Below are 17,976 nucleotides of genomic sequence, written 5' to 3' on the forward strand. Positions count from 1 at the left end.
GTTACGCTCATGAAATACACGGTTAATACATGTCTGTCTATACATAATTTAACCAAACATACTGATAGGGAACATACTGCAGCTGTAGAATAGACTGAGCATGCTCGGTCACCTTAGCAACCAAAGGGAATGGAAATGTGTAATGAGAGAGTGGGGCCATAACGAAAAGAGAGACTAATCCTCCCCAGAAGAATGCCTGCTTGTGTGAATGGGAAAAAGTGTTTGGCTGCTAACTTTTGATCAGGAACTGCAGCCAATGCAAATGAAAGGCGAAAGTAAAAGAAGTGTATTTCCTACAAAGAAATGCTCCCATGTAGATGATCCCTATGATTCCATCAGACCATTCATCAAGGCTGCTGACTTCCTCTTACATCTGGGATTGGCAGATGCAGTCTGAATTGGCTTCCTATGCTTTTAATTGCTGAGTGGGAGGGAGAATTTGGTCAGCAATTTTATCCTAGGCTAGAAGCTGCACCTGCCTAAATTCTCTCTTCTACCATGCAATAAAGGAACAGGAATCCATGGAGGTAATGAATCTTGCAACTCTGCCTTTCCCCAAGCACTGTTGGAATAATAGGGTTCTGACCAAGGCGAGCCATTCTGCCATATCCTGGTCAGCACAAATAGTCAAGTGGTCCGATACTGCTAATGACAGAAGCTAAAGAATTATTAAGGCCTCTTGGAAAGTCATGATTGCCTGTTGTAGAAATCATGGCATTTATTTTTCCCAAAATAGTCTTTGGTTTTTTCTGCTTTTGTGAGGCCTGCACATGGTGCAATTTCTTTATAATGTGGGATAGAATTTTTGTGAGCGAGCAGGAATTCATTGCCTGTGCCTATCTTTTTTTTTTTTTTTTTAATGTAGGAAACCCCGGCAGTGTCCAGAGACAAAAACCGCCCGTGTATCCTTCTGGGATTCTTTGATGACCATGATGTCTGGCATTTCCTCTCAGCAGCTGCCTTGTTCTTTTCTTTCTTGGTGAGGCTTTCCTTAATGCCCCCCCCCCAAATGCTATCCCAGATCAGAGTTCAGGGTATTTTCATATTTTACCTATAGTTTTTGCAATTGTAATGGACATGCAGGTCAGACATAAATTTAAAAACATGAGAAGTGTCCTGCTGAATCAGACCAAAGGCATATCTAGTTTAGCATGCTGTTTCTCACAGTGGTCAACCAGCTGCTTTCGGGAAGCCCACAAGTAGAGCATGTACACAATGGCCTTCTCATGATATTGTGCCCCAGCAACCGATATTCAGAGGCATACCGCCTCCAGTACTGGAGGTAGTATGTAACCACTGTGACTAGTAGCTGGGGAAGGATATGCTGCCCCCAGAGTTATTTCTCTATGAAATCGCCTGGTGGGGCCCACTTTTAGCCATACTCTTTTCATACATCAACTCCTCTGGTGCCATCCCTTCAGGTTGGCGCACTAGCATAATGGTCCCTATTTTTAAGAAAGGTGACCCCTCAAATCCACAAAATTATAGACCTATTAGCCTATTAGATGTGTCATCAAAATTGTACGGACGGTTCCTTCTAAATAAATTATTGGAATGGGACTCCAAACATTCAATTATCTATGAAGAACAGGCTGGATTCAGGAAAGGCAGGAGTACAGTAGATCAGGCCTACGTTCTTCACCATCTAATAAAAAAACCACAGCGGGGCCAAGTAGGTCCCTTTATGTGGCATTTGATTTTACTTCTGCCTTCGATTCAATCAACAGAGATTTGTTGTGGTACAAACTAGGTCAAACTAGCATTGATAAAAGATTACTGTGGCTGATTAGGTCCCTCCATCAGGCAAATTTCTTGTGGGTTCGACTTAGGATGGAGTCCTCTCTCAAGAAATTTCAGCTGAAAGGGGAGTCAAACAAGGGTGTATACTGGCCCCTTTTCTTTTTAACTTTTTTATAAATGATACAATCCCCACAATGGCCACTCCCTCTTTTTTCCCTCCAGCAGTGGGGACCAGGAAGATTTCGTCACTATTATATGTGGACAATTTGGTCCTGTTCTCCTTAAATAAAGTTGGTTTAAAACGGATGCTGATCCGGCTGGAGGAATATTGTAAAAATCATTGCCTGCACGTTAATTACTCTAAAACTAAAATAATGATCTGTGGGAAACATAAGAAATCTAAATCAAACTGGACGGGCAGTCACTAGAACAGGTGCAGTCTTTTAAATACTTAGGTATAAACTTTAGTGATAGGCTCTTGTGGAGTCCTCAGTTGAAGGCCACTAAATTAATGGGCGTTAGAGTCATGGGACAATTAAGAAGGTTTTTTTATACACGGGGGGGGACAGTTGATCAACCCAATGGTAAAAATTTTCACGGCTAAAGTTCTGCCAAAAATCCTATATGGATCTGAGCTTTGGGGCGGCTCACTCAAACAGCAGCTTGAGGCCCTCCAAAACACATTTATCAGATGGACCTTGGGGCTCCCCCAAGGAACACCGTCTGCACATTTAAGAGCTGAATTAGGCCTTCCCTTTCTTGCCGCGAGAATAGATCTGGCTTATTTAAGGTATTGGAAGAGAATCTCTGTCATGGAGGATACCTCTTTTACAAAGCTTTGCTGGCACGAGCAACATTGGATGGGTGGGTGGGTTCAAGGGTGCCAGGCAATACTGGATTTTTACAATCTCTCCCAAAAGGAGCTTCTGGACCTCAACCCCTCTGACCTCCGAAATTTGGTTTTTGACCATGACGCAAATCAAGATCGGACAACAATAGTTACAGCTCCTTTTTCATCATGGTTTCCCCGCCTCAAACTTAATCATGCTAAACCCTGCTAAACCCTGCTATTTTGACACTTTGACATATGCCCCACTACGAAGAGCATTCACTGACCTTCAATTCCAAACAATGACCACAGCCTATCTTGAAGGTAGATATATGGGTATTTCATCAGAGGAACAACATTGTGTCTTCGGATGTAAGGCACCCGAAGATTTAGAGCATTATTTGCTCATTTGTCCCCTCTACCAGGACCCCAGACACAAATTTTTAGTACTCTTGATCAGTTTTCTAGGAGGGATCTTTAGTGATAACTTGGTGGTGGAGCTCTTGGCTGACAAACATAAGCAGGTCACTCTCGCGGTGGCAAATTTTGCCTTAGTCGCAAAAAAGCTAAGAGCAAATTATGTTAAAGCCAAATGAACATAGGTCTGATATGTTGGTGTGTTTTAAGCTGTACAGGTTTAAATGTTTACTGTTTACAAGTGCCTTCAGTACTAACAAGAGCTAGGCAATGTTTGAATGGTGGGTGGGCTGATAATTGAGATGTCTATCAGAAATCATTTTGTGTGAGGGGATGGAACTCCAAAGGGCAACCCAGACTGCCTAAGGCAGGAGGCCACCAACCTTTTTGGACCAGAGGGTACATTTCAAATTTTGAGTGTGTGCTGGGGGCACCAATCACAAAATGGCTGCCATGGGGCCATAACAAAACACAAAATTAGAGAGTTATGATGCTTTCTCCATAATCATGTTTCTATATTAAAAGGGCGTGACCTGTTGAATTTCTGCCTACCATACAGCTGTTAAAGGCACAAGAATCCTGTTTTTCCCCAAAGCCAACTCCAAAGTCTAGGCTATCATCTTGTACCCAGGTACCTGGAATTAAGCCCCATTAAACACAAAAGGACTTACTTCTGAGTAGACTTGTACACCATTGTATTCCAGGTTAAATATACATGAATTCTTAATGAGTCCTTGGTCTTTAGTTCCTGCAAAGCAGGAGACATGCCTAAGTCTCTTTTCAAAGTTTAAAGACTCCAGTCTTTGCCTTGCTTGTTCTAGGTCCTGCTTACTCTGGATGATGACTTGGATTCTGTGCGGAGAGACAAGATACCTGTCTTCTGAGCCGCAGGATGAGGGCAAGAATTATTTTTTGTGCTGCTTATTCAAATATTGTTGCCAGCCAGAACAGTTGATAGAAAACAAATTTGTCAGTGTACGCATATTCCCAAGTACACATTGGGAATAAACTTGTTTAAACAACTGGCATATAGGAAGACCTGACGAGAGCAAAAAGATCTTCTTGCAACTCATGCACCAGCCAGCTAGTATTGCTGAGAGAAGTTAACTGCTCGGCCTTTGCAGATTCTCTTAACTGCTTACTAGAATTCTTACAAAGGATAAAATGTCCTCCCAATGTTTTAATTTTTGGTGGATGGCAGTGAAACTTGCACAATGCCTGCTGTTTTGAGGCAGTGCAAGTGTAATGGTGGTAAGACCCCTTGTTCTGAAAAAGCAAGCATGTATTGACCCTTTAAACTATGGTTCTTAGTCTGTGGTTCTTCTGACAAATATCTATTGTAAGTTATTATTCTTTTTGGTACTTGGACTCAACTGCTTAATTTGTCACTATTAATTTACATTGGCGCATCATATCTGCCCCTGTACAAGATATCTGCAGGTTTTCTGTTAATTATTATAAGATGGCCAAAAAAATTTTTTTACTTTAAAAATACTCCCTCTTCTTCCTCTGGAAGGCATTTCTTAGGAAATTGTCAGAGCACATCATTCCTCTCTTTCAGGGGGAGGAGCACACCTCAGAAAGCACTTTTTCAGTCTTGCTCTATCATGGTAACACACATGCTCTTTTCTCATCCAGAATCTCCCACTCCTCACTCTGCCATCATATGTAATGAGTTCTAAAACCATTTTTTTTAATTATAAAGCCTTTTGGCTGAAATGATAAGTTTTGGTTCTCTTCTTAAATGCTCAGCCAAGTTGCATTACTAGGGAAGGTTGTAGCAATTATTCAAACGTTATGTCAATTGAATCTATAGAAATATTTGGCTTTTCTACTTTTGATTCTTACACCAGCTATTAAATTAGCTCAGATTGTCCTCTCTGCTTACCTGGCCAAAAGTATTTTTATATGCAAGCACCGTATGTGCAGAGTGGTAAGCGGCGGCAACGCAGCCGAAGCTCTGCTCCCGGCTGGAGTTCAATTCCAACGGAAGGAGGAAGTCAAATCTCGGGTAAAAGGGGTCGAGGTCCACTCAGCCTTCCATCCATCCGTGGTCGGTAAAATGAGTACCTGGCATATGCTGTGGGGGTAAAGAAAGGCCAGGGAAGGAACTGGAAATCCCACCCCATATATACGGTCTGCCTAGTAAACGTCGCCAGGCGTCTCCTTAAGAGTCGGAAACGACTCGCACTATAAGTGCAGGGATACCTTTACCTACCAACTACTGAAATTCTGCACTGATGTGTTTCATGAAGTCACTGTGTCAAATGTCATCAGCTTGCAGCTGTTTAAAGGAAACCTGAGAATTCAAAACAAGATTCCTTCTATTCTTATACCATCAACTAAACCAGACAAAAAAACAAACTGCTTCTACTCTACCACAGGCTTGCACATCCTCCATGTCTGCTACCCTGAAGTGCAACTCAGAGTCTGAAGTGGTTGTAGCCCTGAACTCCTCTTCAAATACTTGCTAATAAACTGTTGTATGTATTTGATAAAACTGGTGCAGCATATGATGGCCAACAATGTACAGTATGGAGTAGAAAGGCCCTGGTTCAAATTTCACTCAGTAGGCAGCTGCGGGCACAACTCTGTTCTCTGAGCCTCAGGACCCCATCCCTATCAGTGGATAAAATATTAGCCACTCTATGGCTATTAGATTTCTGATGTAATGTAAGTGAAACACTTTGGCTATGTCATGTGTATTATCTGGGTACATGTATTATATAAATCCTAAGTATTTAATTTTTTCATTGTTACCTTGTGTTTCTGGTCTATAAATTATGTATAATTTATAGCCTTTCATTTTCATGCAGGCCACTTTTTAGACACGTAGCCCAACATACTTACTTTGTTTCACAGAGCCCAATGCATTAAAAAGAAGAACCCCAGGAGATAAGGCCAAACTAGGCCCCTTTTTTTGGGTCACATCCCCCAAGCAATTATCCAGGGTTGGGGTGTCTTAACAGACAGACAAAATTTGGATCAGCTAGCCACAAAGGTTCTGATGGACTGAAGAGGAATGTGAAAGCATATGGACCCAGTTTGTAAAAAAAACAGACATTATGATGTGAAACTTAAAATAAATGCATCCACACAGAGGAAGTAGGCAACTCAGAGAAGTCAAAATTAGTGGAAAACCACAAATGGAATTTGTTGACTTTAAATTCTTTAAAATTACAGGTTTATGTAGCTTTGGCTGCAACTTGCACCTAAGATTTAAGCACAAGATTGCAGGCATTGTTTGGTTTTTTTCCAGGAAGAGGAACCACAAAGTATATACAGCACACAAAAATGAAAGTACACAAACTGTATGTTTTTTAAAATAAAGTACCATTTTGTTCATATCTGTACAATTTTTACAATCAATAAAATGTTGCACTTAATAAAAATCTGAACTTTCATCAAAATCACTGTTGTAAATATTTACATCTGAAAGCAACAAGTTTGTAAAAAGATGTCAAAATAAACATAACAAAATCTTATTTACAATAATAATTCATGTTCCTGATCAGTATTATCACACATTTCTGTACTAGGGCTGGAAAGTCTCTGGGGGTAGGGGGCTGTATGTAGAATTTGAGAGGATGCACAGCAGAAAAATTGTGGCACAAATCAAGATAATACATTTGTTAATTTCAAGAGGGGGAATATAGCTGACTCTTGTATGTCTGAGGAACCCATAAGGGATCTGATCACAGCTGCATGTGGCTTGGAGATGAAGTAATCTGCCCAAACTTGATGTTATGCAGCCTATCATCCTGCATGGCATCCAGTTTTGCATAACTGCTCCCATTAAAAGAGCAAGGGCTGGTTGCTTATGCCCAGTAGAAACAAACACGTGATATGCACACTCTCTTAAAGCTTCTACATTTACATACAACTCATCTATATGTGCCAGTGAGATGTTTATATTTAACTTCCTGAAGCAGGTTGAATCATTCATCTAAGTGTTGTAAGGTGACATAATTTAGATAAGATTACAAAATTGGACAACACTATTAAGAATATAAAGCTATAAATGGTTCGGTAATATGTAAGAGACAAATATGTTTGGAATATATTGCAAAGACAGACATTATCTGTATGTTTGCTCTTTTCTGAAGAGCACTGCCGCCTTAAAGAAGACGCAACTGAACTTGCAGACCTTATAGCCCTTTGTACTCCATGTAGTCTACTGAGGGCAGTCAATTTGCAGCTAAATATAATTCTCAGTAATTCCAGCTCCTCCAGCACTTGAAACTGCAAAACTGCCACGCTAGACAACATCAAGACAGACATTTAAAAAATGTCTTATCAGCACTAAGGTGCACATTAGCAGTGATCTGCTACAGTGGTGTCTACCAGAAAGTTCTACTAAGAAGATTCAATGTAGATAAAGCCCACAAGAGAGTGGCCTACTGGTTTCTGTCACAGTACATACTGAAAAGTTGGTAGTCTTAATTTTTTCCATCTATTGTCAAAAAGTGGATAATATAAACCAAGTTACAGAATTTAAAATATATACCCTCCCAGCATTACAGACTTGTGATAACTTGAAGTGGAAAACAAATTGGCTCAAAAGAAAATACTTTTTTTTAATTGTAGTTGAATAGCCTGCCTGAGCCCTTTCCTCATCTGCACATTAGCCATGTTCTACCAATTTATAGTGAATTTGTATAGAATCCCAGGAGTCCCAAAACCCAAGCACAACCTTTTGCACAGAAATGATCTTCTATGACAAATTTACAGTATTAAAAGGTAACTCAGGAAACCTTGGATTCTTACATGTCTCTAACTCTCCATAAGGCCTTGGGCAAGTCATTCCCAAGTTTCCCCATCGCCTACTTGTTATTTAAACATTTTAACTAAATACGCCTGATGCAAAATGATGAAAGAATCTGATTCTTCTCAGTCCTAGGAGATGGCAAGTAGTAACCTGTTCCACATAACCACCAGTTATACAGCATAATCAACTAATTTTTTGGGGGGGATGAAGGGTGGTTAAAGCTATATAGTAATTAACTGAGGCAATACCAATGCAGTCAAGGCACAACATTATAATGTCCATAAAGTGGTTTTGTTTCCATTCAGTTTGTAAGACCAGATTAATTATATAAAGAAGCCAAAAATGAAAAACAATTTTTAAAAAAAGGTTCATAATTTTTGGAGAAATCCATGTGTGCTAATTATTTTTTAAAATAACATTTTACACAACAGGCATTTGGTATGTGTATACAACAAGCAGCACAGCAATGGTCTAGAAAGAGCCTCTTCCACCCTCTAGTAGCATTGGGTCTACAACAGAAAAAAAAGTTAACACACTGTGCTCCCTTTAATTACTAGTGCAATATGATATAGAATTAAATTATATATAGAAATTTTGGGAATTTGATTGGAATTGAGTTGAATTGTTGACTTTTCTGTCAGCAATTGAGATAGGGCTTCTACAAAAACAAAACAAAATTACCACGTCTATTAAACAGGCTCAATAGTCAAGGATTTTTAAGGAATTCGGCAACTCCTCCTAGACTGAAGAGAGCACGAAGAAAGAATGACTCCATTAATAAGTAAAAGTGACGTAAGAATTAACATACTTTCTTGCAATGAAAGTCTTTGAAGAAATATTCAGATGTTAATTTCAGATATTATCCAAGTAATATTATATCATATTCATGAAATGGATATGAAGGGTGATTCAGCTCTGGGCCAACTCTAGCATATCTGTAAATTCTTAAATCTCACTACAACACAGAGAAGTCTCCACAGTGAACTAAGTAGCTGGCCTGAAGTATGCCATGAAGAATCTAAAGGACTGGTCATTTGGAAATTGTTTTAAAATAAATTATGTTAGAATCCATGTCATGTCTGCACATACATTCACATGCCTCATAATGCTAGTATGCCCTTTGAAAATAATGACTATATTCATACTTTTCTCGAGCAGGGACAATATACATGAAATCAAGTTCTCTGTTACAACTATGGTAACATCCCTCCTTTCAGACCATGATGAATGGTCCAAGCGCTTGGAAGGAAACCCAGATAACCAGGCTGAATGGCCCTGCAAAGCCTGTGAAGTGAAATCACCACAAAGATATTTCCCCCCCCCCATATGCTAAGCGCAAGCTCTGACCTGTGGCGCCAAGTTTACCTTCACAAACCGGCTTCCAAGAGGAAATAGCTTGTTTTGCCTGACTGACAGGATGTATGTGGCAGTTACCCTAACTGGAGCCAGAAGAAAGCAATGTGCTGTGGGTCCTACCCTCAAAAGGTGAGCAACAGGAGAAAACTGATGTGCATAAAGACAATTGTACTCCAGAGCAAAATGATGACACATCCCTCAAAACAGAAATATACTTTTCTAAATCAGTGATTAGATTTCATACCTTTCTTTCAGATGTACATTTCAGCAGAAAGCCAGAGCACAAGATTCAAACTCTCTCTGTTCTCAGGCATTCATCATGTAGCCCCATGGAAGCCTTTCCACTCTGTCTTTCCTTACTTTTTGTAAAACGGACCATTGCAATACTATAAAGTTATCTTCTAAACAGTTTGGCCAACTGAATTTTTTGAGGTATACAACTATGTAGAAACGTGAGCTGGTGGATATTCCTACTATCTAATCTGACTAAACTAGCCACTTCAGATTTCTCATGCAAGATTACAATTCTCATAATGACACCTGTTCTGAAACAGGAGGCCCAAAACAGAGCTGGTGCTGCTGAAGACACTGCATTGCTGAATCACCATTCCAAGACCATGCTGTACCTTCAGCACATGTACTAAGCACTATACCATTCTAAGATCCCTTGGTATGCTACCTCATTGGGCAGGGAATCCCACACACATGGGAGTACGTTTGCCAACTTAATGGATAAAAGTTCTGGCTATCTGTTTGTGGGACTTACAGAAAGAAGCTCAAGCAAAAAAATTAGCAACTCATCAAGGAAATAGCCCGGGCCAATTATTTGCCACTGTTGTAGTCTGGCTTCCAGCAGCTGAGGAAGACTCTTTGAAACAATATTGCTGTCTGTTTTGGACAATCCAAAGGGGTGCATAAAAATAGTGTTTGTAGTAATTATGAGAGAAAAAAAGCCAATCACCTGTTACTTGCCACATTTCATATATTAAATTACCAACAATTTTTTTTAAACCCACCATTTTTCATCTCCACTCTTAACTAACTCCACCAAGATCATCCCAATTTGCCAGGTGCTTAAACCCTCACACACTCCTCTTTCCACTCCCACCAAAGAGTCTCTAGCTTGGATAGAAGGTGCTTTCTAAGTGCAAAGTAATACATTTAAATTAGCACTTAATATTAATTTTGCATTTACCTACAGTCTTACCCAACAATATTTGTCACACAATATGTTCATATTATATGCTTTCATGTTATAAGAGTAAACTAATCTGAGGAAAAAGTAAAGAAAAACATTAACAAGGGTAAAATGGGAAGATAACGCTTCTCCTTAAGAAAGTGTTAAACAAGACACAAAAAGGATACCCTGAGAAACTCACAGCATAGAACCAGTAACAGCAAGAATGAATGCCATGTCTAGGGGAAGAAATCAACATATAGTACAATTTTTAAAATGCTATGAATTGTTAGCAGGAATAAATATTATCAATAGTAAAAAAATCCCTCAGGAGCAAGGCATTAAACTACATGTTTTAGAAGAGAAGCAATATTTTCCATTACACAAAACATGAATACAGCTCCTCAGAAGATGGCATGGCATTAAACTCACGTGTCCATCAAAATTTATCACATAAATTAGCCCTATGAAATATGTCTATTATAAAGCTTCAACACAAAAAGCAATCAAAGTGATCTAGCATGAGTCAACTCAAAACCTTGGTACCAATATGGGGTGTGCTTGAGGCCCTTGCGAATCTACATCTTGGAACAAAAAATAAAATAAAAACTACTCTCCAGGAATTATAAATGAGGCTCTTCATAGTTTGTTTCCCTGGTCTTATTTTGCACAGGGCACATCTTGGCACTGGGGATAACAGTCTGGAACTCTATTAAGACAGATCAAGGTGTTGCATTCTTACTCTTACTAGTAAGCATTGAGATAGGCACCACTACTTTGAGTTAGCAACATGGGTATGTAGGAATGCAGAAGCACCTACCATTGTATACATACTCCTGACAAACAGTGATGCTATAAGTGGTCTCTTCAAGGATGGCAACCTCAAATGCACACATGTACACACGCCTGTGTATACACAAAAATGCATACTACACACACAAAATAACCCACCATTCTTAGCTCCTAGATCACTACTTTTCATACAGCTGAACTGCAATCGTGACCTAGAATATGGCTTATGTTATGAGCAGGCCGGTTTGATGATTGCTTGGAAGAGTCAGAAGCAGAAGTGTTTGCTATAGAGAGCAGAGGTGAGATTGCTGAACCATCTGGAGGAAGGGCTGTAGCTATTTCTGGGAACAAAGAAGTCAAATTAAAATTGGACAAGTGAGATGAATTGGCCATATGCATTGGGGGCATGTCCGTCAGAAGGGGGAAACTTGGTTGAGCGAAGCCCACTGGTCTGGGAGGAGACAAAATAGAGCCAAACCGATTGTTTAAACTTCCACCGTTTGATTTCTCTGTGCTTGGATTAGGAAACATTTGATTAGAAAAATAAGGAATTGAAATGTCATTGGACAAGGTGGGATGGGCAGGAGAATATGGTGGATAAAAAGATGGCAACGTATTTTGGGGGTCCACTGGAATCAGGGCTGGTGTTCGAGTAGTACTGGATTGAGTCACTGGTGGAATGAATGACGTATTGGCATTTATTGGGGGATTCATTCCACCCTCTGGAATAAAAGGGAATCCAAAGTTTTGGGACAGACTGTGCTGATCAGGAGCTGCACCATCATTCGACATTTGTGGTCCCTCAGGCATGAATCGCACAATGCTGCCTCTTTTTTCTAGAGCAGGTTGTTGCCTTCCAAGGATCATACTACCACTGGCAGCCAAAGGAAGGTGGGGAAGACTAGGATCAAACACATTCCCATGTCTTTGATTTCCAGAACGATTTCTTTCAGGTTGGCGAATTTTAGAACCACCATTATCCTGGAGAGGATGTCTTGAACGTTGAGTAACTGAAGAATTTGGCTGACGAACTGATGGTGGAATTTGGTCAGCATTCCCACGAGAGACTGGAGGGTGCGGGAGAGGAGGTCGGACAACTCCATGAACATTGCTGGAAACTGGAACATTCATGTGACCCTTGGTTCCATGACTTTCTGTCATTCTCATGGGATTGGATTTGGAAATATTGGGGCTTGTATTGCGACCCTGAATATCTCCAGAGGAACTTGAAAAAGGAATATTTAATGAATTGTTCCTATTATTAATAGTACCAAGAGACATGTCACAACTTTCCCTGTTCTGACCATCACCTTCTCTTCGAATGTGAATACTGTCTCTTGCTGGGGGGCAATTATATTCAACAACAGAAGTGGCACACTGTGGATTTCTCTGATGCTCTGAAAGTGGTCTTTGGCTCCCACTGACTTGATCTCCAAGATGGGGGATAAGTAAACTCTGCATGAAACCTTGGTGGCATGTATTTTCATTGTCCCTTGCAGGAGGAAGAGGATTTCCTGTTGAAATGCCCTGAACTGGCTGATAGGACAACCTCTTCTGTCTGTCTATGGGTGGCCCGGCATTTTGAGCAACTCGAAATGCCTGTGTCTGCATGCCTCTGAGGGAGGACATTGAGGTACCTATTTCACTGTTCCTTGAGGATTGAAGATCAAACTGCTGATTAGTGCTGTTTGACTTGAAGGTCTGGCACTCAGAGAGCCTTTGCACATCTGGTCCAACTGTATGGTCTACAGACATGCGACCTTGCATGTTATGAATTACCAATCCTTTATTCCTAGATACATCAAGGTAATTTCTCATTTCAAGATTATCTGAAGCCCTCAAGCTCTGAATGGATATTCCTTGCCTTTGCTCTGAATTGGAGGGGGACTTCCCAATAAGTGCCTCTGCAGAATAACTGCTAACTCTATTTCGTTCTTGTCTGTGGGGGACACAGGTCATATCTGATGACCTAGTGATACTACTAGGTTGGGACACCATTTGCTGCTCCAAAGCCCTGGAGGTCATAAGTCTCTGCATCTGGCTATGTCCTGGCACATGTTCAGAAGAAACTCCAGAACCTGGCTGTCTGTTGCCTACATCTGGCGTCTGCTGATGCAGAATATCCTGATTCAGATGGTTCTGAGGATGGTTATGGTGAGTTCTGCTCACAGTGGGGTTCTCACATGTCTTCTCAGGCTGGGAAGATGTATAGTGCTGCTGCATCTGCTGCATTTGGGGGTGATGGGGATGAGACTGGTTGCTCTTTGATCGTGATTGGTCATTTCCATGATGCTTCTGCTGTAAATTAAGGGTGGTGGGTTGGGCTGCTTGGATAAGGGTTCTTTTCTTTTGCATTTGTACCTCTTGATGCATTACTCTTTGCTGGTGGACATTGAGGGCTTGAGAATGGATAGGGCTTTCTGCATGAGAAATGTGATGCTGGAGTTGATACAACTGATGTCTCTCTCTTAACTGTCCAGCCTGTTGTTGCTGCTTTATATATGGATGATTACTGTGAAGATGAGCCATTCCTTGACTAGAAGCATGTTGAAGTGGCTGTAGATGTTGTCCTGCCTGATCTGAAGCAGAAGGCTGAGAATTACACTGAATTTCAGCTTGCCTCAGAGAGGGTGCCACAAAATTGCTGGTTGGGAATAACCGGCTATGACTATCAGCGCGTGCTTGACTACTCCCCGATGCTGCCAGATTGGATGGATTGGAAGGGATCTGGTTGACAAGAATTCGATTTTGATCTGAAAGATCATTGGTTGTTTGGTTTAGCAAAGCCATACCTTCAAGCCGCAGAGGCGCCGTCTGGCAGTGTTTCTGTCTCTTTGACGTGGAAAGCAGGTGATCCTCTTGAACAGAACGCTTGGCAGAATCTTTGCGGTTTTCCTGGCTCTGCTGCTTTAAGTGTGCCTCATGCATCTGAGGAGCCTGCATAGTGCTGGTCTGAATAGCAGACAGTTGTTCTGAAGCATAATTTGTCATTAGCACTGGAGAATGTCCCGGAGACTGATTCATATATGAAGTATCAGGCAAAGATGGAGTCATGGTCACAGGAACTGTTGATTGGTCTGAAGCTGAGGGTAAACCTGAGCAGCTTACACCAGGATGGATGATGCAGCTTTGATGGATGAGATTATTGACACTCAAGCTTGATGTGCTTGAAGACTGAGAGGTTGGGATTTGCAATGTTACATTGGACATTTCCACTCCAACAGAACAGCTTTGTTTTTCGACTGACCTATCAATGTTTATTTGCACTGAATTCTGGGTGCTGAAAGTTCTTGGTGTTGTCTCAATCTGGTCTGTATTTTTAATGGTGTGAGACTTAAAAGACTGGTCTCTTCCTAGAGATACCACTTCATCAGCCTTGGAAGCAGCAGCTGCTGACACTGCCCCTATACCTTTTGCATGGGTCTCTTGGTCAAAAATTGCTTTCGCTGCCAAAGCTACAATATCTGTTTGCTCCGAAAATGTACAGCTGTTATATGTATTCACTGCAGTGCTGTTGGGAACATTTTCCCTACACGAGTCTGGCAACATTGATGCAACGGAGAAGCCACAACTGCTGCCTGAGCTAGTTGACATTGGCGAGTCTGATTGTCTGTTAGCAGTGGCTGTCTCTTGTTCAGAGGTGCAGGAATGAGATTGTGCAAGATTTTCCTCTTGGGTGTTTACCAGCAAGAGTCCTTCCTCCTTCTCTGCCAAGTCATTTGAGTCTATAATTGATTTAATGTTTGGGGTGTGAAAATTAGGGTGCTCTACTTGGACCGAAAAGTTTTTTTGTACAGCTTCTCCCACTTTACTAAAATCAGAGAAAATCTTAGTCAGGCCTTGTTCTTCTAACAAATCATTGGCTTGCATTACAATGGAACAATTTTGCTCTACCCTACAGATCTCTGATACCTCTGTTCTGGGAACACTGTCTGCACTTGTTCCACTGTTTGTCACAGATGTCCCAGTAATATGAGAAGTTGTAACCAGCGAGTCAGAAGATGATGTTAAGGGGCTGGTGGAAATGCATTTGGATGGTTCTGATAATTTAGCATTTGTTGCTGAATTAGTTTGAGGTATGCATATTTGGAGAGGTGGAGAAGCACAATCTTTGGAAATGGGAGCAACCACTTCAAACTGTCCCAATGCAACTGATTCAGAGGGTAATGATCTCGGCACTACAGCTGCATTCAGGTCAGATGCCACAGTAGACTCTGTATCTTCTTCTGTTCTCAGTCTCTCCTTAGGATGAGAATCAGAAGCATCATTATGGGTAACATCGTTAGGTGCTGTTCTCCTACTTGTTTGTGATATGGCTAAGTTTTGCAACACCACATTAACAGGCATGTTTTCAAGCAAGATGTCACTTCCTGAATGTTCAGGTGTAGCCTCCACATTCCCACTATCAAGTTTCTTCAAATCTTTGCAAGAATTCATTTGACATACAAGACTGCTGCTGGCCACTAAGCATTTTTTAGTACTTTTATTAGACCATTTTGAGCCCAGACCAAGGGGAGCTTTTGCGGGAGAAGCAGCCACTGAATGTGAAACACTGGTTAATACAGAGTTCTCAGCAGCTGAAGAGGATGCTACTGTAGCTGCCGGCAGAACACGGTTACTTGAAGTGGCTTGGCTACTGACTGTTGATGGATTGATAGGCTGACTGATTGACACTTGCAGACAATTTTGTCCAGCCATCTGTGATATGCTTTGATTGAGGTTAGCTAAAGCACCAAATGTATTGAGGGCAACATTTGTATTCGGATCTTCACTGGTGGTAGGTTGAATAACTTGCATAGGGGCTTGATCTGAGCCTCCAGAACAGGACTTAACAGGCTTCAATGCAAACAGCTGCCCATTTAAAGAAATAGTTTGTAGGAGATGTTGGTTAGACATTGCACCCGAAAGCGTTTGTGTTGAGCAAGAAGATGATGAAGAGGATGGTCTTGGTAAAATATGGACAAGATGTTTCCCACCAAACATATGAGGGCCAGAGGCATTTTGCATAGGAGTACTAGCAGTTGCTATGGGAGAGGTTCCATTTATAGGCATTCTGATAGGAGGAGGTGGAGCAGAGAAAAGGGAGAGAGGATTTGGGTTAGCAGTTTGTATAATTACAATCTGCTGGCTAACAGTTTGGTTGGGGACTTCAGCTCTCAACACTGGTGGGCCAGGAGTAGCATTTGAAGGCTGGAAAATGACGACGTTTTGGTTAGCAGGTGATGCAGTGACCGATGATCCTATCGGCTGGGACATCTGAATCACCTGCATGGCTGGATTCAGTGGAAGGAGGCTGCCTGCAGATTGGGCTATAACCTGTGTCTTGGTAACTAGCGGCTGCATAGGTATGGATGAGTAGGAAGGCAAAGTAACCACAATCTGCTCAGCTGTTTGTTCACCCACAGGTAAAGGATTATTTAAACTGGCAGTAGTTGCCATAATCCTGTTAGGAGTGGATGTCGTAATACTAGCACCATTAACTGGCTCATTTAACAGGGCTGTCTTTATGTTGGATGGAGTAGGGTTTAGAGGTTGAACAGTATTCCCTGCTAGCTGCAAAGTAGTCCAAGTAGTTTGGGTGTTCCCAGCTGAGGTGATTCGTGTCACACCACCCATGCTTTTGGAACCTGGAGCGCCAAGGCTTGAAGAACTGGGAAAAGGCCACTTATCTAAAGCAGTTGCAGGCAAAGCATTAATTTCTGTTACAGCCTTCTGGACTTCTCCTGCAGATGCTCCGCTGCCACTTATAACATCTATACTTTTGAAGATGTTTCCTGTGGATGGCTTTCCATCAATGGAGAGCATTACAGATGGAGTACAAGTGGTATCAGCTGCAGAAACAACACAGCTTTCTAGGGACCCAATTCTTGAATCCTCTTTAGGGGTTATGTCTGCCAGCTGAGCTGGAGATTTTTCCACACTGGCACTGAAAGGCAGGCTGACACTGGGCAAACCTGCTCCCTCCATTGACTTCGAAGTCTCTTGTCTATTTTTAGATTTGGAGATGTCATCTTCATCTTGTGGTGAACTCCGCATTTCAGGCTGTATCCTCACTAGCTGCAAGTTATTCAGTGAGCTGGCAGCACTAGAACCAGTAGGTAAGCTCTGCTGATTCTCAGAGGTAGAGTGCTCAAGAATTTTCTTGGCTGGATTTGATGGGCCCGATAACAGTGGAGAAACGGAAGTCTGAACCCCTGACTTAATTTCTGTGGAATAGATGCTAGATAAGGTCACAGGAGTAGCTAGGTTGCAAGCCCTCTGGACAGGAACAACATTAGCTGTCTGCTTCTGTAAATTATGACTGATGTTAAACGTTATTCCTTGGACAGATGCCCCCTGGTTGCTGCCACCAAGCTGACTGCCATTGGAATATACAATGATATTCTTTTGCAGCTGGTCACCAGGGATAACAACGGAAACTTTTGCATTTTTGAGGTTTCCCTTCTTCTTTTGCACCTGATCATTGGGAATAACAACAGAAACTTTTCCAGGTTTAAGATTTCGTTTCCAGTGGACGGTGGGATCATCATAAAGGCAAATGTCATTGGCTTTCAATAATGCTATGTAGCGCCCGTTTTCTTTCTGAAGTTCATCCAACTGCTTCCGGAGCTTTTTTATTTCTTCAGCTGCAGAGCAAATGAAATAAAATAAATAAATAAATCCCAATGATCAAAGATTCTGTGAAAGTCTTGATTTTGGGAGCAAGTGCAGGTGGCACTATACAAAAACACAGCATCTAGGGGTGGTTCTTATTATTATTTAGATGTATTGCCCACCCTTCACCCAAAGGTCCCAGAGCAGGTCACAACAGTTTTAAAATACACATTAAAATATGCATACTATGCTTGCTCCCTTTAGCAGCATTACCTCAACATACCCTTTTGCTGCAGCATGTAA

General features: G+C 41.4%; 2 protein-coding genes across 6 annotated transcripts in view; one reads left to right on the top strand and one right to left on the bottom strand.

The window, feature by feature from the left end:
- Nucleotides 1-6,412, top strand: part of SIDT1 (SID1 transmembrane family member 1) — a 105,545-nt gene extending 99,133 nt beyond the window's left edge. Inside the window, exons 24-25 of one of the 2 annotated variants that reach the window (XM_061638191.1) lie at nt 866-979; nt 3,808-6,411. In XM_061638191.1, the coding sequence (XP_061494175.1) occupies nt 866-979; nt 3,808-3,870 (177 nt within the window). In that variant the 3' untranslated portion in view covers nt 3,871-6,411. Of the gene's footprint in view, nt 1-865; nt 980-3,807 lie in introns of both variants that reach the window. The other variant, XM_061638200.1, reaches the window with a different exon arrangement.
- USF3 (upstream transcription factor family member 3) overlaps nt 6,147-17,976 on the bottom strand; it is a 31,415-nt gene continuing 19,585 nt past the window's right edge. For all 4 annotated transcript variants that reach the window (XM_061638154.1, XM_061638163.1, XM_061638172.1 and 1 more), the window contains one exon: nt 6,147-17,705. In XM_061638154.1, coding sequence (XP_061494138.1) covers nt 11,266-17,705 — 6,440 coding nt within the window. In that variant the 3' untranslated portion in view covers nt 6,147-11,265. The remainder of the gene's footprint in view (nt 17,706-17,976) is intronic.

This window comes from Rhineura floridana, chromosome 1, assembly GCF_030035675.1.
Source record: "Rhineura floridana isolate rRhiFlo1 chromosome 1, rRhiFlo1.hap2, whole genome shotgun sequence".
NCBI lineage: Eukaryota > Metazoa > Chordata > Lepidosauria > Squamata > Rhineuridae > Rhineura > Rhineura floridana.